General features: G+C 43.1%; 2 protein-coding genes across 2 annotated transcripts in view; one reads left to right on the top strand and one right to left on the bottom strand.

Annotated features, from left to right (window-relative positions):
- The window catches only part of LOC124372471 (histone PARylation factor 1-like), a gene marked incomplete at its 5' end in the record, with an annotated part of 33,653 nt that extends 31,683 nt beyond the window's left edge, over positions 1-1,970 (top strand). Inside the window, one exon of the mRNA XM_046830874.1 lies at positions 1,856-1,970. Within this exon, the coding sequence (XP_046686830.1) occupies positions 1,856-1,903 (48 nt within the window). The remainder of the gene's footprint in view (positions 1-1,855) is intronic.
- An 8,605-nt stretch (positions 1,971-10,575) lies between these two features.
- LOC124372470 lies at positions 10,576-11,268 on the bottom strand. Its single transcript, XM_046830873.1, has one exon. It carries the CDS (start codon positions 11,266-11,268, stop codon positions 10,576-10,578), a length of 693 nt encoding a protein of 230 aa, XP_046686829.1.
- Positions 11,269-24,013: the final 12,745 nt, after the last annotated feature.

Consider the following 24,013-nt stretch of genomic DNA (forward strand, 5'->3'; position numbering starts at 1 on the left):
GCAGATATTAGTGCCTCAGGTTGGTAGTTAAAGTTTGAAGGTGTTCAATGTTCATTACTTATTCAACAATCAGCTTGTAGATTAGTTCGAAAGCCCTGTAGTTGTTCTGTTCATCTTTCTGTGTCATTTACCCAAAGACACTAGTTAAATGACAAGCAAGATAAACAAAAGACCGCTGATTCGACAGGTTAGCTGAACTACGTATGCTACACGTTTGTTGCTGTGATTTCACCAGCTGATTGATTTTTTGTATCAAGAAGGATAACCCAAAGATGATACTCAGGAAAATGTCCAGAAATTTATGTTTATTTTGATATTTCTTGTTTATAAATGCACTTAGAGTACATTCAGAAATTGACTTTTAACATTAGATGGTTAAACCACTCCATGTATGAAATACAGTAAATTTAAAAAGTGATTGTAAATATTAAAACAGTATACACGTTGTAATAAACTAAATACATAGGAGAGTACCATCGTGGCATCTAATAACTTCATGAAAAAATAGTAGAGGTGAGAACAACAAAATGATTTTCTAATGCCACATAGTCATTCTTCAAGGTGCATATTACTGTTTATTTGTTTTCTAACCTAATAGAAAGTATCTAAAGTAATTATTAAATCTTTTGTTGTAAAAACCTATAATATTTCTTCAAAATAAATTAATTCTTAGAGCACAGGATTACGCTGTTCTTGAATTCTCTGTGGCTCATTGGTCTGTTGTTGTACTGATCTTGTTTGAATTTGTACAAAAATAATAGCTAACCACTTTCCAAAAGCAGAAAACTTTTTTCCTACACCACATTTTAGTCTGCCATATAAATTGATGAGACAAAATAAAATGATATTACATATCAACTGCGCCCATCTGTGCAGTATAATCCAGAACTCATTTGTGAATTTGAAATACATTAGACTATAGGGATCTGCCTGTTGCGGTTCTAAAATGTCTAATGTTAATCTTATAATAGTTTTATTGTTTAGTTTAAAACAGGTAATTACAAAACACAAATATAGCTCAGACAGGTATTCTCAATCCACCAGCCAACATAGTATCAGCTGATTGATTAGAACTTTCACTAATCAACTTGCTACCTTTATTCTTCATGATGTTTTACACTCATTTGTAATTTTTTATGCAACATTTCGAAGAAGTACTGACCAACTCCATGAACTGATTTATTCCACCAAACAATATCTAGAAATATTACAAGGTTACACAATACTTGAGAATTAACCGACCACTGTTTCAAGTAGTGTGGCGGTGATAACAGAATGAAAAAATTATTATAAGCTACAGTCCAGAGTTCAAAGTGACGTCTGTCAGACACAGCTGACCAACTTAACACTGCACAATACATATTATACAAATGAAATTAATTCACTAAAGCATTTACAGTTTATTTTTATTACACATTTACTAATACTACACAATTTGAGAAAAGGAAAAAAGAACTGTCAGTAAGACACCAGTATTTATATAAACATTGATATATAACACAATTCTAGAATCACAAACATCTCTTAGAATATGTACTATCCGTAAAATATCAGTTACATATATAAACTCTAAATCACGAACACTTAAGGGACAGGTTGATGCCACGTACGCAGGTCATTGTTCTTGACCTTGACCGACTGTGTGTTTGCCACCTTAATTCCCAATCTTAATAACTATCTTAAAGTAGAGAAAAACATGTTCTACAATATTTGCAGTAAATTCAATAGAACCATAACAACCATAGCATGCCCTGGATGGGCGCCTCCGGTTGGTCAGAAAGTACCATAAGGTTAAATGGCAACTGATATTACTGATGTTTTTCTGTTTTAATTACATGTACATATTTTGTTCTAGGTTCATTTGGATGACAGAAGAAAAGGAGGAAACTTAAGTATCCTTTGATGGTTTCAATTTTAGGATTATGTATTTTTGTTATATTAAAAAATTATCTGTTTTTGATGACAGTCTACCTTTGCTGTTATTTACTGTTGAAACCTAAAAACTCAATTGATTTAAATGAGACAAATGTATCAGCCGGATAGTACAGTATCAGTTGTTTGATTATATCATGTATGTATGTATTGATGCAATTGAAATTATGATGCACGTAGGTTTAACTTGTCGAGTAAGACTAAGTTGCTACATACTAAATGTTTTTGTGTATTATTTGAAAAATCAACCAAACTTTTTAATTTAACTTCTTTAATACAGAATATGCATAATGTTCCTTCAGTAAGCTTTGTGTGGCTGTTTAATCAGAAAAATGTTTGTTTGTTGCTTACATGCAATCCAATTCAGTTCCGAGTCCAAACTTGATTTTAATATCAGAGCATTGATTGGTTTGATAACTTTTTACTAAGTACTTGAATCTGTATCAGTCATTTGGTATACAATTACAAAGATAACTGCTATTCACACTTCTAAGTACTTAGTACTTGAATCTGTATCAGTCATTTGGTATACAATTACAAAGATAACTCCATTCACACTTCTAAGTACTTAGTACTTGAATCTGTATCAGTCATTTGGTATACAATTACAAAGATAACTGCTATTCACACTTCTAAGTACTTAGTACTTGAATCTGTATCAGTCATTTGGTATACAATTACAAAGATAACTGCTATTCACACTTCTAAGTACTTAGTACTTGAATCTGTATCAGTCATTTGGTATACAATTACAAAGATAACTGCTATTCACACTTCTAAGTACTTAGTACTTGAATCTGTATCAGTCATTTTGTATACAATTACAAAGATAACTGCTATTCACACTTCTAAGTACTTAGTACTTGAATCTGTATCAGTCATTTGGTATACAATTACAAAGATAACTGCTATTCACACTTCTAAGTACTTAGTACTTGAATCTGTATCAGTCATTTGGTATACAATTACAAAGATAACTGCTATTCACACTTCTAAGTACTTAGTACTTGAATCTGTATCAGTCATTTTGTATACAATTACAAAGATAACTGCTATTCACACTTCTAAGTACTTAGTACTTGAATCTGTATCAGTCATTTGGTATACAATTACAAAGATAACTGCTATTCACACTTCTAAGTACTTAGTACTTGAATCTGTATCAGTCATTTGGTATACAATTACAAAGATAACTGCTATTCACACTTCTAAGTACTTAGTACTTGAATCTGTATCAGTCATTTGGTATACAATTACAAAGATAACTGCTATTCACACTTCTAAGTACTTAGTACTTGAATCTGTATCAGTCATTTGGTATACAATTACAAAGATAACTGCTATTCACACATCTAAGTACTTAGTACTTGAAACAAATCTTCTATCCTTTTAAGATGTCTCTTTTTGAAATTGGTTTTAAATAATTTTATTTAATTATTTTTAATATTTCTTCTAAATTATAATTTGTTTTGCTCCTGTGTAGTTGGAAGTCCAGTTATCAAATATTTGTTCTACTTGATGCTGGTCCTGTATCATGGTTGAGAATTACTATTTTGTATTTTCTAAAGTCTTGGGAGGGATTATCCCTTGTAGCATAATTATTTTTATACTGTGTTTTAAACGTTATTTTATTATTCTGATGTAAGTTTTTCAACCAGTATGTGAGACTGTGTAATTTACAATGTAAAGTAAAGGATATGTTGAAAACTTTTGTATACAAAATAAAAATTTTAAACATGTTAATCTTGTTTTATTTGACATGCATTCTCATCTACAAAATTTAAGAAAAAGGGTCAAACAGTTAACTTTTGAGATAAACCAAGTGAGTGGATATATGTTTTATTGTGAAGTTTATGGTAACTATACGACTAGGACTACATATATCAGGGTATTGAGAGGACCTGAAGGTTAAGATCACAGGGAGTTCAGTAAACAAGTACTCCACCCATGGATTTGGGCCTTATAATCCATTGGTCAACCCTATGGCAATATACGGCAGTAAGCATAAGTTTTGGAAATCGGTTATTATGTGCGTGTTTTCGATGTTTCGGTTTAAAATCAAATATCAATCGATGGCAGAATAATGACGCTCTTTGTATGGTTAGAAGAAACGTCTTGTGAAAGCAACTGTTTTTACCTGTGACCAGCTGACTGGGCCGACTGTCTTATTAGTTTTCTGTTGTTGTTGTGTTTTCGTGTCAGTCTAATTGATTTATTTTTAGTTTATATTGTGTTTAATATCTATAATAGTACTGTTTAAGGTGTCTTTATTTGGCTATACCTTATAGCACGAGTAAATGACAACGCTACAACAGTAGGCGGTTGTCATGTGTACAGAGGCCATTGATAACCTCTTGTGATTTATGGCCCTAAAAGAAATATGATTGATAAAGTCACACTTAATTTTAGGAACAAATTGAGTGATAGCTGAATTGGAACTGGCATCCCTATCAGGCTTTTTCAAGGTTAAATGTTTTGTGACTAAAATAACTGTAACAATAATAAGCAAGTGTATAGGTTGAATTTCAGTGTTGTAAAGAAATTGTACAAAAATGTTGAAAATACAGTACAGTGTTAGTAGATTTTGCGCTAAAGTTCAAAATTTGCTAAAAAGTAAAGTTTTTTTTAAAGTAAAAGCGCTAAAACTATATATATTATTACTAAGTTTAAAATTGTGTTTTCTTTTATTTGAATTAAAATTTAAATAAACCTTTCTCGCATATATGATGAGATAATGCAAAGTTATAAAAAATTCAACAAATTCTTATCAAGAGTATTTAAACACCTACATCTTTTGAAAGTAATAAAATGTTAATGAACATAATTTATTATTATTATTTGGAATATTCTTAAAACAATTATATGTAATAAGCTATATATAGAATGAATTTCCAGTGTTGTAAAGCCATTATACAAAAGTCTGAAAATACACTCTTAGTTATAATAATAAGTAATGAGGACTCTCTTCGAAGAGGAGAACTAGATTTATCATATAAAAAAAATCATTCTTATAAAACAAGGTCTAATCTCAAGGGAACACGATTTGCTTCTCCAAAAGAGACGCTTCTAATCCTAAAAGAAGAGTAGTCATGTTACTGAAGACACGTATTGACATCACAAAGTTCTCCACTGCATAGCAGAAGGTCCCCTTTCAGAAGATATAGTTTGTCTTCTGAAGAAAATAAATCTTTTCTTCAACAGTCTTAAGAAAAAGATCCCCATATAATGTATAATTCTCATTGTGAAGAAGACTGTAATCATCTTCAATGTAAGTATTCTCAATTTAAGAATTTAAAGGGTTGTTTTATCTTTGAAAAAGGTGATTTTCATCTGTGAAGAATACGGTTTTACCCAGAAGGAAAGAGTTCTTTTCTCCAGGAAAATTTTTTGTATAGCTGTTGAAGAGGATTCACATTTCACCACCAAAATTAATAGTGATAGATGGTTTTTTCTCCGAATTCAAAGAACTGGATCCTCAATTTTGAAAGATGGAATTATCATCTGTAAAAAAACATGAAAGAGAAAAATTTTAATTCTAAAGAAGACACTATTTGAGATTTAAAATAGGAGAACTTTAATCTTAAGGAAGAAGGTTGTCATCTCTGATAAATATGATGTGAGGGTTTTTATCATTAAACATGAGTACTAGTCGTCCTAGGTATGACGTTAAACTGCCTATTCTCCCACCCCACTCCTTATCCAAATCCAGACCCCACCCCACTCCTGACTATTCCGCTTCGTCACACGTTGAGAATGTCCCAGCCCTAATTGGGAAGTGCCTTTCTGATAGTTTTCTGAGGCCGATCTGTTAGTGACAATACTAATCTACGACCAGCCACATCAGTCCTTGGCCAGAAAGTGTGGAGTAAGCGAGATGTTGTATTTTCTGCTGCTACGTGCAAGTCAGAGTTATGTGCATATTCTAGTTCTGTGTCTCTGTTAAACAAGCCAAAAGCAGGGAACTGGGGTAGGATCCGTTTGTCTTGAGGGCACGCCTGTTCCTGGTGTTTCGGCCTGCACATCTACACACGATACACTGGTAAACACTTTATGGTAACCCCCACAAACCTTTGGCACTGAATTGGAGATTGCGAAGGAAATCGAAGCGATGATAAAGAAGCAAATCGAAAAATCACTCAGCTATTTCTAATATGTAAGTCAAGAGAAGAAGGTAAACCTCTTTTCAAGGCAAGTCCCTTCCTTACTCTTACTCCCATGGCCATGGATACCCTAGGTGGTATTTGGCCTCGCCAACCAGCTGCCTCCATCTCTCCCTGTCTTCACAATCCCCCTGACCCACTCTCAATTTCCGCAAGTCCTTCTCCACCTGGTCCTTCCAGCGATTTTTGGGCCTACCTCGAGGTCTTCCAACTGGATTGTGTTTCCAAACCTCTTTAATCAATTTATCATCCTCCCTCCTCATCACATGGCCTGCCCACCGAAGTCTCTTGCTCTTTGCTTCTCCTACAACGTCTGGAGATTGAAACATCTCTCTGATTTCTTGGTTGTGCCTGATTCTCCATCCATCTCCATCTCTAATAGGTCCGAAAATTTTCCTCAAAATTTTATTCTTGAATGTAACCAATCTCTTTTCTGCCTGTTTATCTATAATCCATGTCTCTGCTCCATAGAGAAGAACTGGTCTTATAACAGTCTTATATATTCTTAATTTTGTTTTGTAAGACAGTAATTTTGATTTTAAAATATTATGTAATGCGTACATGCTTCTATTTGCCAAATTTATTCTATTTTGGATTTCTATTAGTTCATTACTCTTTGAATTAACTATTGCTCCGAGGTATTTGAATCTTTCAACCTGTTCGAATTTATGGTTCAGTGTTTCCAAATCTTCTCTACCATTATTTCCTCGCCTAAAATAAATCAACTTTGTCTTAGCATCGTTAATTTCTAGTCCTATTGACCGGGTTTTGTCTATTAATATTCCTGTCATCTCCATCAGTTCATCTCTGTTATTGGAAACTAACACCACGTCATCCGCAAATGCCAGTGCTCCTATCTCCAATGCTTATACCTAGTTTCCTATTTCTTTCAACGCTTCTTCCAGGGCTAAATTGAACAGTAATTTGAGAGAGGCTGTCTCCCTGTTTTTACCTCAAACTCGGGTGAATATTCATTTTCCACTTTAACTTTGCATTTGAAATTTTCTAAGCTAAGTTTTGCCATTTTCGTTAGTTTTGTAGGTATTCCATACTGCTCCATTTTTTCCCATAGTTTATTTCGATTGATACTGTCATAAGCTTTCTGAAAGTCCATACAATGCTCTATCAAATTCCCAGTGCTTGGCTATTGATTCTTTTAGAACAAATATTTGATCGATGGTCGATCTTCCTTTTTGAAATCCTGCCTGGTGATCTTCAATGATTTCTTCTGTGTACAATTCTAATCTTTTCTGTATTATTTTTGACAGTATCTTGTATGAAGTATTCAACAATGAAATTCCCCTGTAATTATTTGGCTCTTGTTTGTCCCCCTTTTTGTGTAAAGGCACAATTATGGCTTCCTCCCAGTCCAAAGGCATCTCTTCTTTTTTCCCATATGTCTTCTATAAGCTTGTGCAGTTGAGACGCAAGTTCGATACCTCCAGCCTTTAACATTTCGGAAGTTATTCCATCGCTTCCTGGTGCCTTGTGGTTCTTAAGTCCTCTAATTACTTCCCGGATCTCTTCTAATGTGGGTTTTTTTACTTCAGGTTGTACATTCTGATACACTGGTACGTCCATATTAATATTATTCTTAACTTCCCCATTAAGTAAAGCTTCAAAATAATCCTTCCACACATTGAGAACTTCATTTCTTTCTGTCGTGATCGTTCCATTTATTTTGACGCCATATGAGCTTGGTGTGTATCCCTCCTTGAAAGTTTTAATTGATTTGTAAAAGTCTCTTGGGTTGGTGACATAATTTGTCTCAACTCTTTCTAATAAATTGTTAATATAGTTCCTCTTCTTTTTTCTTAACATTGGTGGTTTCTTTCCTTATCTTATCAAACAACATTCTATTTTCCTCGGTTTGTCTTTCTAACCATATCCTTTTACTGGTGCATCTTTCTTCAACTTTAACGCTACATTCTTCATCAAACCAAGGTTTTTTCCTTACTTTCCTTTTCTTTCCACACACTTCTTTAGCTGTTTCCTGTACTGCCTGTTTTAGAGTCTCCCATCTTTGATTTAAATTGGTTTCTAATTCGTTACCCTGTGTACTTTCCTCCAACATTTTGAATCTGTTTGTAAGTTTCAATTTGAATTCTTCCGCTCCTCCTTTTTTAGTTTTCAATATTTCCACCGCTTGTCTTTCACAAGCTCTTTCCACTTTACTTTTTACCTCCGCTATTCGTTGTCTAACTCTTACTAAAACTAAATAGTGATCTGTGCCGCACTCTGCTGCTCTTCGACTATGAACATCTAAAATACTACTCTTCTGTCTTTGGTCTATCATTACATGATCTATTTGGTTTTTGACTATTCCATTTGGAGAAACCCAGGTTTGTTTATGAATATTTTTATGTGGAAAAGCTGTGCTCATTACTTTAGAATTTATAGTTTCACAGAAACTAAGGAGTCTTACTCCATTATCATTGGTTTTTCTCATGTAAGCTATGCTTACCTGCCACTTCCTTCCATGTATCTTCTTTTCCTATTTTTGAGTTTGCATCTCCTAAAATTATTTTTTAAATCATAATTTGGTAACTTTGTAACTAGCTCTTCCAGAGTATCATAAAATATATCTTTAACTTCTTCTTCTGCTTCTTCTGTTGGTGCGTATATACTACATAATGACATGTTCCTAAATCTACCTTAATCCTAATATTGCACATCCTTTCGTCAAATGAACTAAACTCCATTACTGCTGGACTCCACTTCTTCTTAACAGCAAAACCAACTCCACCATAGTATCTTCCTCCATTATTGCCGCTATAATATATGACATATCCTTTTGTGTTTATTTTACCAGCTAGGGGCCATCTTGTTTCTTGAAGAAGGGCTACTATGTCCATTTGATTTTTCTCTAGCTCATCTGACAAAAATGTCTACTGCTCCTGGCACTGCCAGGCTTTCTAACATTCCATGTACCTATTCTCAAATCCTTCTGACAAATCCGAGTCGAAATCCTTTTGTTCCTGTCCTGGTCCGAGGCTGCTTGTTGGCGATAACGTGACACGATGTTTTTGCGGAGCAGGTGTCAGCTTACGTCCAACCCCCAACCTGGAGGACCAGGGTATCCCTTCTCGTCTGGCTCCTACCTCACGAAGACCTGTCCGGCAAGGGAGACCCTACCAGTAGCTAAGCTACCGCCGGCATAGCTCTCGAGGTTGTCAGAGGACACAAGCCCCACCGCCACATCAAGACAAGGATACCTTCGGGGGGGTCCCTTCCAGATTTAGAATTATAGAGAAATCTATCCTGATGGTTGTTTCTTGGATGCCGTTGCATTTGTCTCCACCGGTCAGTTATACTTGAGCTATTTCTGGGCTATTAATTTTTCCCTTCCAGATAGAAAAATTATAGTTGAAGCAGGTTGTCAACCAAACTCAACTAAAATATTACGGGATGGAACCAACAGTGGTGTAAGCAGCTAAAGCCTAACAACCAAGTTGATTCGACCAATATCAAGTACAAGTCCAGCTCCATAGTACCTTAAATTCGTCAAAGGGAATTGAATTTGGAAGTTTCTTGAATATATCCTAGGTGAGGTGAAAGAAGAACTGACAGCCAGCTTTGTAACCGATGTTCAGGATGGAGGTATCCAAACATCTCCACTCCAGAGCATATTATCACATTTAGTTTGTCCCATCCCTGGAAAACCATCAAAGCCGGATATCTTGCATTATCAGTTCCACCCTATTTAAATAAAAAAACACAAAAAAATTTACATCTGTAAAATACTGCTTTTGTAACGCAGACACATTCATAGCTCCCACTCCAGTCAATAAGCTCCAAAACCTTATAGAATTATATACATGCAAAGTATAACTGACCGGTGGAGACAAATGCAGCGGCATCCAAGAAACAACCATCAGGATAGATTTCCACAATTGGTTCTAAAGCCCCAGTTTCTGACATTCCTCTGCACAATTTAATTGGTTACACAGACATCTGAGACACAAATCAGAATGTATGGGAAAGCTGATGCTGTTGTTTTCCGTGTTGCTGATAATAGCATAACAATAAACCTGCTAACGACAACAGGTCATATAGGATGTTTTGTAGATCTGAGTAAAACCGACTTCTGGTAAAATCAATATGTCAACCATTTGTCTGGGGGAACAGTCCGAAGGGAAACCTGATGAATCCAGTTAATTTAATATCCACCATATCAAAGATATTTTGGGGCCTTATTTTTTGCCTTTATTTTCTTTTGCCGGACAACATAGATAGATTATATTCATGCAAGCAAAATATTAACATTGAAATATACTAGATAACAGGCCATTGACGCTATAAAACTAAAGATGCAGAAAGCAGGCGGTCATGCATAACTTAACCTAATAAAAACTATAAAACTTAACAATCAATAAATACAATAAATACTAGTCAATAGTTAAAACATGCAATAAAATATAATAAATAAGTTAACAATATAATAGATAGTTAATAATTAAAATTGGGACGGTTGATGAGACGACTATCCCACGTACTGCCGGATGCCCGTCACGTGTTCGACGTAGATATCCCGGCTCCATTTGATGGCCTCGGAGACGCAGCGCCGGGCCAGGGCAGCACCCCTGCGGCGGTCAACTCCCAGGCGGCTGAGGGTAGTCCAGTTGGCGGAATCCCAGGCACCTAGGGACCCCACCACGAAGGCGTCTACAGATGTCCGGTATCCCCCAGCCGAGAGCAGTCGCGCCACAGGAGCATACTTCTCCATCTTCTTCTCCCTGGCCGTCGTCACCGACTGCCAACCGTCTTCATAGGGCACCGTGACGTCGACTACACGTACAATCTTGTTTCTCCGGTCGATCGTCACGATGTCCGGTCGGCAGCTGGTCACCTCCTCCGGGACCTCCACGTCTGGTACCAGCTCCTGGAACGGCACCCTCTTGTCTAGGCGAGTCTCCTCCTGAGGGTGCCCACGGATCTCCGATGACAGTAGTTCCAGGATGGCATCGTGTCTTCTCGTTATGACAGGCATCATAGGCAGGCAGTGACATAGCACGTGGGCAGTCGTCTCATCGTGTCTTCCACACCTTCTACAACGGCGGTCTTCATTACCCCACCTCCGACACCCGTTCAGTGGCAAGATGTGCAAGGTGTTGAGCCAGGCCCGGTGAATAAACCTCCAGTCGGCGGCGAAACGGGTGTGTCGGCCTCCGCGCATCATGTGATTGGAGGTGGGGCAAGTCGTCACGACTCGAGCCACCCTGCCTTGGTCCGGCTTCGCGGCAAGGGTAGCCCGGCCGTGGAGCTGCAGAGCTCGCCGCAGCCGCTGACGCCAGGGACCTCCGGCTCCTCCCGTCCACGGGTGATTGGCCGTCCCCCACCAGGCATCGTCAGTTGGAATGTCCGCCGCTCCTCACTCCACCCCCACCGGAGCGTAGGCAGGCGCTTGGAGAGGCGGTTTTCTTGCCGTCCGGGCCGCAGAAAAGGTGGTGGTGACGTTGGAGTTCCCCGCCACGTCCCCGTTGAGGTAGTTGACGAGCTGTCCAACGTCGACCCGAGCAGCAGAGCGATGCCCAGCAGATACGGCTAGGCCCTCCAGGGCAAGACGGGAGATTTTCGGGTCAGGTGAAGTCAGGAGCCGGAACGCATGCCCTACCGCGGCTAAATCGGCTTGGTCGGAGATAGGGAGCAGACCCGCGCCGCCCCACGATGGTGGAAGCTCGACCAGCTCCACGCTGGCTCGCGAGGGGAGGCCGAGTGTCCTCTTGCCTTCCGCCCTCATCAAAGAGTCCAACCCCTTTAGGGAGGTCTTCCTGATCCTCGCCGTCCTGAGGTTGAAATCCAGCTGGGGGACTATGAATGTCCTGACCGCGTCCAACTTCTGCCATGGCGCGAGCCCACTGGCAAAAATTTTTAGCGGTCTCCTCTTCCAGTCTGGCAATGGTGGCCACTGGGGTCTGGTCACCTCTCATCCCAGTGGGCACACCAAGGTGATCATAAGTATCTCCATCCTCAAGGACGCGGAGGGGGGAGCCGTAGATGGTGAATGCGGTCGGCCTCACGGTTCTGCCGGCGACATGAAGTGTCGCACACTTCTCAGGCTTGAACCTGAGGCCAACCCAGGTCGCCGCCGAAGAAACGGAGTCCAGCAAGGCTTGGAGCGAGGCCTCCGACCTAGCCACAATGGCCAGATCATCGGCATAAGCCAATACGCTGATCCGCTCCCCGTGCAGCGACACACCGTGCTCCCCCTCCAATGCGAGTACTGGGCGGATTAGGTACTCCATGACGAGGTTAAAGAGCACCGGAGACAGAGGACAGCCCTGGCGGGACTCCAGCCTGGAAGGAGATGGCTGGAGTGACCCCAACCAGAGTGCCTGATGGTCGTAGCACTCCCCTCGTAAAGATCTTTGATTAGGGCCAGCTGAGCCTCCGTGAGACCCGCACTACGCAATGCCGCCACAACAGCCGAGTGAGGGACACTCCCGAAGGCATTAGCCAGGTCGAGCCATGCTAAACAGAGTTCCCCACCCCGTCGTCGTGCCTCATCCAGAAGCTCCTGGAGCACAAAATTGTGCTCCAAGCAGCCCTCGGACGCAGTGAACCCCTTCTGCGCCCAGGATAGGAGGCGATGATCAGTCATCCACGATGAAAGGCGATGAGCCAATACACTGCAGAACAGCTTGCCCGCAGTGTCTGACAGCGCGATGGGCCGCCAGTTGGTTTATCTCATCGGGGGTCCCCTTCTTGTGGATCAGCACCGTGGACGATACCTTCCACGACGGTGGGAAGCACCCGGCCGCCAGGCAGATGTTGAAAATGGCGGAAAGCACGTGGCCAGATGGGTCCACGGCGGCGCCAGATGCCATATTTAACGCCATCCGGGCCCGGAGCGGTGTTGGCGGTTCTCCGGAGCATCTTCGCTACTTCCCTCGGCTCGATCCGGTCTAGTAGCGGGGGCGGGGAAGCCGCAGCGGGTATCTTGCAGCCAGGGGGAGGCTCAACGGCACAGCCCACCTTCGCCGAGTAGGATGAGGTAAAATAAGCCATAATGGCTTCCTCCGCGATGGAACAAATCGGCGAGGAGGCCTCTAGGAGCTCCCTCATGGCTCGCTTGGGGGCAGTCCGGTATAGATTTTGTATACGCGCCGCCTCGCGCACATCGCGGTCGCCGTCGCGGCGCGGACGCCGGGGTCTAGACGGTCGAATTCCCCCCGGCCGCGGCTGTCGCGAGGGGTTCGGTGCCGGCGACAGTGACGTCACCAGTTCCTCCAGAGTGGCCAAGAAGGCGGCCCACTCCATGCCAGGGGTGAATTTGGCAAGCCACTCTCTGCCATGGCGTTAAAATTCTCCCTCGGTGATACGGGAGGGTCCGTTGGCGAGGGGGGCCCCAGGTGGGGACGGGCGGAGGGGGGGACCCTGGCAGAGGCCGATCTCTCGGCGATAGGCCGAGTGGTGGAGTCACTGGCGGTAACAAAGCGCCGGGTGGAGACCGCACTTTTTTTTTTTTTTTTTTTTTTTTTTTTTTCATTGAATATTGTCTGCACCTGGTACCCACCTTTACGGCATACCCAGGTTTACTCTTGCGGTCCGATTTTGTGCTTAAACTGTCGTTATCCCTGCAGACGTTAATCACTTCAAGTTATGTCCCTATCTTCAGATGACTTATGCTACACGTCTAGCGTACTGGGCATTTATCAACCACTGCCCCCCCGACACCACAACTCCATGCTGGGCAGAAATAGGACTATTTCTGGGGCACCCAGCCCCGGGGGCCTAAGAGTAAACTGTTAAAGTTCTAAATAATAAAAAGGAGCTGCGGTTCCTTTTTTAAAATATTACTAACATGCAAGTGGTTATTGCAACACGTTGCTGCGCTCCTTGATCGAGCGTCGAATCCTATATAACGTGTGCTATGTTAGTATGTCATGCGTTAAAATATATGGTCATGCAATTAAAATTCTTAAAATATCGAATATTAAAATATCGTTGCCTTTCAACTTTCAATTCGTGCTACAGATACCAGACGTGTGGAAGCTCTTGATTCGGCACCTCTCACCCTAAGGGCGACATGATGTCTGGTACTGTAATGGGTAGCATTGCTTGGGGCGAAAACTTCGGGACTGCACACTGCTGACATGTGTTAGGTGGAACCTTGACGGCCTTTAGACATTTCTTTTGGCTTGGACTTGTGTAAGGAAGTTCCTAAGACCACGGTACACCCCCTCACAAGATAACATGTGAGTGACCAGGCATGGCCAGACTAGTTGCTCATCCTGCACACAGCGGATTAGAGCTTGACGCTCGTCCTCCAACTGTGTACAATCGAACACTACATGCCCTGGAGAATCCTCAGCCTCACCGCAAGGGCAAAGCGAGTCCTCCGAGTTTCCGAACCGGTATAAATAGGAAACAAACGCCCCGTGACCTGAGAGGAACTGAGTCATTAAGTTATCCGGCTTAAACCAGGTCCATCCCAACCTTTCCCGAATGTCTGGGATCCATCCGTACGTCAATCTACCGGTCTCTGACCGGGACCATTCTTCTTGCCAGGTGGGACAGGGTACCCTGCCGGATTTCTCTCTTGGAGATATCCAGGTAACCCCTCTGGACTTGACGGATTCTCGGCATCTCCAGTACAATGAGGTCAATCGGGACTTTACCAGCTATCACCGTCAGCGCAGCAAACGAGGTCGTACGGTAAGCACCCGTAATCCCTAGAAGGACTGTTCTTTGGCTGCTTCGGAGAGCCCTGCGGACTCCAGTGGTCGCGCTGCGGTGCGCCCAGACACTGGCACCATACGTGACGATGGGTACGAATACACCATCGTAGATAGTGCTCAGTGTAGTTGGAAGGATTCCATACTGGAATCGAGTCACTCGCATGAGCTTACCGAAGAGCATTTTGGCTTTTTGTCCAACATATTTGGCGTGGTAAAGGAAGGATAGCTTATCATCCAGCATAATGCCAAGGTACATTATGCACCTGGTCATCTCAATGCGTTCGCCTTGCAGTGTTACGATCGGGGGACGTTCCCGATGTAGGTGGCCCTTTAGAAGCATAAGCTTCGTCTTGTTCACTGCAAATCGCATTTTTTGTGGAGATGGCCCAGGTTTCCATTTGAGTTGTTATAGCATGGAATTTGTTTTCTATCTCGTTCCTAGACCTTGCCTGTATCAGGATTCAAACCATCGTCAGCATACGCAATGACTTTAGTTCCTCCGGGGAAGTCCAGCCTCAGAAAGTCATCGAAAACTATGTTCCAGAGGATGGGACCAAGAATCGATCCCTGGGGACATCCTTTCGTTACATCTCTGGTGATACTGGTCAAGCCAGACTCCAGAGTGACGGTCCTTTTCGCTCAAGTAGCTCTTTATCGCGGCGACAACGTTACGACTGCAGGACATACGCAACAGCTTCTCGATGACCCCCCGGCCACCATACGGCGTCAAAGGCGCCTTTGATGTCAATGAAGAGGCCCACCACATATTTGTCTGTAGCCTGCGAAACGAAGTCCACTAGCTCCTCTAAAGCATCGACTGTGCTTTTCCCTGAGATAAAGCCATACTGCCCGGTGTGAAGCTTTTCATTTAATGAGATGTCGGCTAAGATGCGCGTAGCGATCAGCCTCTCATATACTTTTCCCACAACCGGTAGCAGGCTAATCGGTCTATAGTTGCCTGGGTCAGCCCAGTCTCTGTCCCCCGTCTTTTTGATGATTTGTAACCTCGAGGTTTTCCAGCACGCCGGAAATATTCCCTCGTCCCAACATAGGTTAACAAGACTAAGGTAACAGGACTTGATTTGGCGATCCCAGCATTTGAGCACTTCAGGGGGGACCCGGTCTGGTCCCCGGAGCTTTTCGTGGTCGAGTTCGCTTCATGGCTAAATCAAGCTCTTGCATAGTGAATAGAAGTATCTTCCCATGCTCCCTGTCCAGTATCAGAGATAGTTCTTATATGGGCATGCTGCTCGTTTTCACCCATTTCGTTATCTGGTGGAACCAAGGTGTCAAGAAGCAAGCTGAGCGTCTCTTCTATGGAACTAGTCCACTGTCCCGCGTAAGCAAATCTGCCCACTCTCAGACTTGAAAGAACATTTTTGAAGTTGTAACTTGTCCGCTCCGAGCTTGTATACGAAGCCCCAAGGATTCGAGTTGCCCACCTCCTTCACGAGCGTTTTCCAGCAGGCACTTTTACTGTTTTTGATGAGAGACTTGTACTCCTGTCTCAAGCGCCGATAGGTATTAAAAAGCAATTGTCGGTTTTGGCACGGACAGCATCGCTGAAACCGCCGTCTGGCTGATTTTAAAATCCTTCTTTTGGCTGCAATTTCGCCGGTCCACCAGGGCACTGCATTGTTAATAATAGCCCGTTTCGGGATGCCTTTGTCGCATCCCTGAATGACACATCTCGAGAACTCGGCTGCTCGTTCCTGTACATTCTGATTATACAAGCCATCACCGATATGAGCATCGATAATCCTTCTATTTATTTCGCTCTTTACTTTATTCCAGTCTGCTTTTCGGACAGCATAGTTTCTGGATCTGGCCACTCTGCCGTGCTGAGGGCCCAGCGAGACAGACCATGTGATCAGGCGATGGTCGGAGCCAATGTCCGTGTCATTGACGCTCCAGTCATTAATTCTGTTTGCGATGCTGGGCGAAGCCAGCGTCACATCAATGTTTGTTTCCCCACGTCCACGTAGAACCCAATACATGTTGACGTGGGTCGACATTTGACCATCCCTATTCAAGATCACAAGACCGTGCGCTAGTATAAGGTCTTCAAGAGCGGCACCTCGCTCGTCTGTTCTATCGCTGACCCACAGTTCGGATTTCGAGTTAGCGTCCAATCCTATAATTACGTGCTCACCTCTTAGAGATTGTAAAATTCCTCGCAGATGGGTCAAGTATGGCTCAATATCGTAAGATGGCTGAAAATAAGCGCTTATTGCGTACAGTTTACCGATCTCTGTGTCAATTTGTGCACATGTAAAATGGCTAGTTCTGAATTGCAGTAACTCCAGTGGCTCGATCGCACTGTTAGCCACCGCAACGGCGGACCAGGGTCGACCTTCTTGTGCGGTTCTGTGGCCCAGATACTTTGTTCTGAGGCCCAGTCCGGACAGTTTCCCAACTGAGGAGTACGGCTCTTGGATTAGCACGATATCCAGTCCATCCTCCGCAATAACCTGCCTGAGTTGATACACTGCCGTATGACTGCGTTGCAGGTTGATTTGGCCAAATTTTATTTGACCACCTGACGATTTATGGTCTTCTAGCAGCCATAATCGGTCAGTGATATTAGGCGGTTTATCTCGTCCTGATGTTAGGACAGTTGCGGTCCCCTGAAGGATGGCCGGATTGCTTACCAGAGCTCCTATCTCCGGAGCAGTGCACGCACTTAGCCTTTGATTTGTCACCTTTGGAGGGACAGGCTTTGGTCTCGTGCCCTGTCGCCGCACAGTGGCCACAGACGTCGACTTCCGACTTGCAGTCTTTAGCCATGTGTCCGTACCTCTGGCACTTATAGCATCTATAATAATAATTCTTTTATTGCATTTTGGCAATAATACATTGCATTGCAAAAGTCAGGTTTAAGTATTTGTAAAAAAACCCTACTATACACATTCATACTTACAATACTCATTCAAACATACATCTCTTGTCCTTTCACGCCAACATTCATTCAACATGAGACTCGGGGCTCTACTAATTAATTTTTATGTAAATTTTGATTCTGTAAATTTTTATTCTAATTCTCCCAGCAGCCAGCCATGAACTCTTCGACAGAATAAAACGCATTCGACACCAGTAGGGCGCTTCAGAAGAGCTTTAAACTGGTTTAAATTATCCGATTGTATCTTGTAATTATATCTTGTCACGATGTGGTGGTCTATGACTTTGCAGCTGGCCCAGTCAATAAAGACACGGCCAGCTCTTATAAGTGAGTTTCTGGTCTCCGGCGCAACTTCACAAACCCAATTATTTGTGGGTTTGTTCCTTGGTCCAGTCTTGAAGAGAGGCTTAAAATATTTCTGGAAATCTTCCAGAGTGCACTCCGAGTGTTCGTTATTTTGAGCAAACACCACCTCGGAAAGAGTTTTGCCATCTAGGTCCTTCGGTAACGTCGTACACCAGTACTTTCGGCCTTCGCTTTTTGGGCTTTTTCTATATTGACAAACGCATCTGAGCTCCTTTATCTCCTCTAATTTTCGCAGTTGTTCTGCGTTCTCGACTTCTAGCGCCACTCCATTATTACGTATTTTGGAAATACGCCTGATCCTTAGGCCCATGGCTTGCGGTTTGACGGTCATTTGTATCAGGGCTTTTGTGGTCTCGCTAGATGTGTTTGGTGTCGAGTCTTTAGGGTAGATAAGGGCCGTGCATTTGTCTCTAGGCTTTGCAACTTTACGCCCTTGGCCTTGGACTGTGACCGGGGGAGCCACAGCAGCCATGGCTGCGTAACACGGCCTGCCGGTTTGCACTGGTGCACCCGCACTCATGATCTTAGCTGTCTTTGCGATTTCAGACATCGCGTTCTGGCAAGTTTGTAGCAACTCTTTTCCGACAGGTGTACCAGCTGCCCTCTCGCTGAGTTTGCTCTTTAGCACCATGTTTTCTTGGTGGAGATGCACAGCCAGATCTCTGACTCTTGCAAAATAATCCTCAACTGCAATCTGGCCAGGATGTGTAAGTTTGTTACGCATCTTACCAAGGAGACGACTCAGCTTTAAGCCGATTGCATTGCAGACCTCCACAGGATCGTGACTTAACTCAGCCGAGGAAACATAATCCCCTTCAGGCTGGCTTAGCTCAACAGATTGCTCAACAGGATTTGGTCCCTTCGGACGCTTCGGACTTTGGTGCACCGAGTCCTCATCTGAGCTGGTGCTCAGCTGTGGCAGTCCTCTTAGAGACGCCTCCAGTTTTAGCTTGGGATGCCATTGGCAAACCCTCCACTCTGTCCTATCTTTCAACTACCAAGATCAACGTGCCTTTTAGCCGCTAGCAGAATGTACACACTAGACTGCTAACGTTGCCCAGCTTCGCCCCGGGGAGGCAAGCACACCCACAGTACACAAGGAGCGTAAGCCCCACGGCCCACACTTACCGCTTGCTTACGACTCCTCAAAGCTTGCTGAATGAGATCGCAAATAACCAAGAAACTATTGCCACACGGACAATATCACAGGAAAAAGAAAACTTTCTTGGCACTCGCAATTAGCTCAATCAAGCACGCAATATATCATTTACTGTGGCCGAAGCCAAAATTTACTGTGGAGACCGCACTGGGAGCGGAGGTGAAATGCTCTCCACAGAGCTTACCGACCCGCCCATGCGGCCGCGACGCCGCATGGCGCCTCTAGCGACAGCCGCAGCCCGGATCATTGGCGGGCCAACCGGAGACCCAGAAGAAGATGATCCGGGGGGGAACCACGGCCTGCCGGTGCAACGGCATTCAGCGGCACGCGAGGGGGCGTAACTTGCTCCTCCGCGACAGGCCGACGCTGACGCAGCGCATTACGCGCGATAGCCGCAGCAGAGCGATGGCGGACAAGTGGGGGAGAAGGAGAGGGAGTTGGGGAGGAATCGGAGCTGGGGGGCGCATCAGGAGCAGGAGGCCTAATGGGTGTCACCATCCTGACGATCTTCTCTTGAAGGGTGTTGTAAGATGATGCGCAAACAACCAGCTCGCCATCAGGAAGGAAGAAATCAGCCCCAGGATGAATTGAAGCAAAATGTGCCTTCGCCTGCTTAAGCGCGTACTTCTGCTGGCGACATGAGAACTCGATGTCGCAGCAGACGAAGGACATCTCCCATCCTCCTCCATGGTCCTGGTTCAGGTGCCTCTTCATCCCCTCTCTCTTCCTGACGCACAACATTCCCGCCTCCAGGCATTCCGGGCATTGAAGTCTTTGGCCCAGAGGCAGGGCGCAGAACAGAGTGCGATCCATCGGAGGGAAGAAGACGCAGATGTAGAACAGTAGAAAGAAGCGCCACCTGTTGGAAGACGGTAGAAGCTTCGCCTCCCGGCTCTTCTCACAGATGGGCAGGGATCTCGGGTGGTGCAGACGGGGAGTCAGCGAACTCCCCACATTGGACACCACCCGGACGACTCCTGGGCTCGGCGCCTTATTGGGGAGGGTCAGTGCGTCACGCTGACCCCACCCGGCTATCCGTTCGCTGGACGAAAGCAGCCAGGGGTGCGTCCCACCACCCCCGGAATCGTCTTGTGCAAAACAGGACAACAACCGGATTGTCCGGTTTTGCACAGAAATTTTGGATTTTTGACTAAGATCAAAATAGGACACTTTGATCTTAGCCAAAAGGCCGAGAAGCGATCCCACATGCAAGTCAGCCACTGGACATAATCTGCTGTATTGATTATCACCGAGATGGAGATGATTCTGTCTGGAGAGCACCTGGGTTGCAAAGACCTACCGTTTGAACGTACATACTGTAGCAACGTCATATGGAAGTTGGTAAATCTTTGTAGGTCTTAGTACAAATCGACTTCTGGTACAGTCAACACAAATTTGTCTTGAGAACAGTCCGAAGGAAACCCTGATGAATCCAGTTAATTTAATATCCACCATATCAAAGAAAACCCACGTGCAAGTCAGCCACTGGACATAATCTGCTGTATTGATTATCACCGAGATGGAGATGATTCTGTCTGGAAAGCACCTGGGTTGAAAAGACTTGCTGTTTGAACGTACGTACTGTGAGCAACGTCATATGGAAGTTGGTAAATCTTTGTAGGTCTTAGTACAAAATAGACTTCTGGTAAAGTCAAACACATTTGTCTTGAGAACAGTCCGAAGGAAACCCTGATGAATCCAGTTAATTTAATATCCACCATATCAAAGAAAACCCACATGCAAGTCAGCCACTGGACATAATCTGCTGTGTTGATTATCACCGAGATGGAGATGATTCTGTCTGGAAAGCACCTGGGTTGAAAAGACTTGCTGTTTGAACGTACGTACTGTGAGCAACGTCATATGGAAGTTGGTAAATCTTTGTAGGTCTTAGTACAAATCGACTTCTGGTAAAGTCAACACAAATTTGTCTTGAGAACAGTCCGAAGGAAACCCTGATGAATCCAGTTAAATTTAATATCCACCATATCAAAGAAAACCCGCATGCAAGTCAGCCACTGGACATGATCTGTTGTATTGATTATCACCGAGATGGAGATGATTCTGTCTAGAAAGCACCTGGGTTGAAAAGACTTGCTGTTTGAACGTACGTACTGTGAGCAACGTCATATGGAAGTTGGTAAATCTTTGTAGGTCTTAGTACAAATCGACTTCTGGTAAAGTCAACACAAATTTGTCTTGAAAACAGTCCGAAGGAAACCCTGATGAATCCAGTTAATTTAATATCCACCATATCAAAGAAAACCCACATGCAAGTCAGCCACTGGACATGATTCTGTTGTATTGATTATCACCGAGATGGAGTTGATTCTGTCTAGAAAGCACCTGGGTTGAAAAGACTTGCTGTTTGAACGTACATACTGTGAGCAACGTCATATGGAAGTTGGTAAATCTTTGTAGGTCTTAATACAAATCGACTTCTGGTAAAGTCAACACAAATTTGTCTTGAGAACAGTCCGAAGGAAACCCTGATGAATTCAGTTAATTTAATATCCATCATATCAAGGATAACCCACATGCAAGTCAGCCGCTGGACATATCCTGCTGTATTTATAATCACCGAGATGCAGATATTCTTTTTGGAAAGCCACCTGGGCTGCAAAGACATACCGTGTAAAAGTGGATTTTTAAGTATTTGGCCAGATTCATTATTGCAATGTATTTCATGACGGGTCCTTTATCATTTCAGAAAATTGAAGTTAACATTTTTCTCTCGGTATCTCGAGATCATATCCACTATCCGTTTAGATATGCCACAATAATTTTTATGCCATCAATGAATCTAGAAAATTACTCCTTTTGGAAAGAACAATCCAATGGAAGGAATTTTACGGTTGGTTCTCAAGCCCCAATTGTTGAAATTCCACTGTACGATTTAATCGAGATACATTGATGTGAGATACTCTCAAATCAGAACATTTGGTGGAAGCTGACGTAGTCGTTCTCAATTTTGCTCACACTGAGATTATAATAGTATAACAATAAATCTTCATATGGAAGTTCGTAAATCTTAGTAGGTCTGATTATAAATCGACTTCTGGTAAAATCATGTCATCATCATGTCAAAATCCCTCCGTCTTGAGAATAGTCCTTAGGAAACCCTGATATATACACTTGATTTAACACCTATCATGGTAACGTTAGCCCACAAACAAGTCCAGATTGTGGATATAACTGCTGCATTCAGTATCACTGAAACCTGATGATTCTGGCAGGCACCTGGAATTCAGAGACATACTGTTTGAAAGTGGATTAATAGTACTTTGGCCAGATTTATTATTGTACTGTATCTCAAGATGGATTCATTATCATTCAGAACATTGAAGTTGCGTTTTGTCTCTTCCGTACTGGGATGATCCTATCCACTATCGGTATAGATACGTTTACAACAAATGTTATGCCAACAATGCGCCTCTATAAATACTGCTTTTTCATAATTGGCAGTAACTTGCAATCAGGGCTCCCAGTCTAGTGACTAGGCCAAAAAAATTGTAGAAAGAGATACTCACAAAGTCTGGCCGGACACAGCTCAAGTCCAAGTCGTTGGAGAAGACCAATGAAGCATTTAAGAAACATCCCTGGATGGATTTTTACAGTTGGTTTCCCAAGCTTAAGTTTCTGACATTCCTCTGCATGAGTTCATCACGGCAATACTGTCTTCTAAGATACTTTCAAAGCAGAATCTATTCGGTAAACTTCTTTGTGGTAGAAAGTGATGTTTTTCCGTGCTGCCGATCCTCATCAACAACTTGTCCATCAACCTCACACACCAGAGACCTACTGGTTGTAATAAATCAATCTTTGGAAATGGAAGTGCTTTTTGAAGGACTATTAACGAAAATAAACTGATACCTTCACTTGTCAGAAAACAACAGTAACTAAATGAACAACAAACTCATTATAAAACATCTCTGGTAAAATAAATCGATTTCTCAAGTAAAACAAAATTGGATTTAAAATTTAACCCCTACATCCCCCCACTTACTTCGTGGAGAAATAACAATACAAGAAAATATTGTGACGTGCGATTAAAGGAATAAAACAAAACTACGCCTCTCAAAAGCTAAACGAAAAATAAATCAGGTAACTCTTCAAATAAAACGTATTTTCCTACGCCCATGTTGGAAAAAACAAAAAACAATTTCATCCAAAACTGTGCCCTTTCTTCTTTTGGTTACTTTTCCTTCGGAAAGACCCAACTAGCGAACGTTAACTCTCTTCCTTTGATTCGTACCCGTTATTTGTATCCTATATAGTAAGGCGTTTAAAGCGCGTCCTCTTGGGTTTGGGGACAACGGAGGCTGTCCTGAAGGGTTGTCTATCCTTTCCCGAAGTCGAACTCTCCTCTGGCTGGTATGTCACTGAGGGGAAACTTGGAGCCATCCGTCTTCTTTCTAATCCGGCATTACTTCAATTGATCTTCCCATGCTCCACCCAGGCGACAAGGAGAGGACGTCCACCGTCGTCCACAGGTGACACTAGCCAGATCTAGAAGTGTGGGTTTTGGGGATGCTCCTCTGTCGGGTTCCATAGCTACTGAGGATTGTTCCCGCAGCTCCTTTCCGGTGTGATTTTATAGAGTCCACTTCCTCCTTGCAGGGCAACCGATCCATTCTGGCGTTTTCCACCCCCACCGCCTGGGAGACTAACCGACCACAATTGGGTCGGTTAGCTGTCTCCAATTCCTCGGCTAGCTTCGTTCGAAGGACCAATCCGGTTCCTTTCCCGGCTGGCTATTGATTTCCTCGACCTTGGTGATTGAATCCTTTTCGGAGCTCCTTCGCCATTTGTCACC

This window comes from Homalodisca vitripennis, unplaced genomic scaffold (genome assembly GCF_021130785.1).
Source record: "Homalodisca vitripennis isolate AUS2020 unplaced genomic scaffold, UT_GWSS_2.1 ScUCBcl_3324;HRSCAF=8789, whole genome shotgun sequence".
Lineage (NCBI taxonomy): Eukaryota > Metazoa > Arthropoda > Insecta > Hemiptera > Cicadellidae > Homalodisca > Homalodisca vitripennis.

Coding starts and splice junctions, on each gene's coding strand:
- LOC124372470 (XM_046830873.1), bottom strand. CDS start 11,268: ATGCGCGGAGGCCGACACACCCGTTTCGCCGCCGACTGGAGGTTTATT.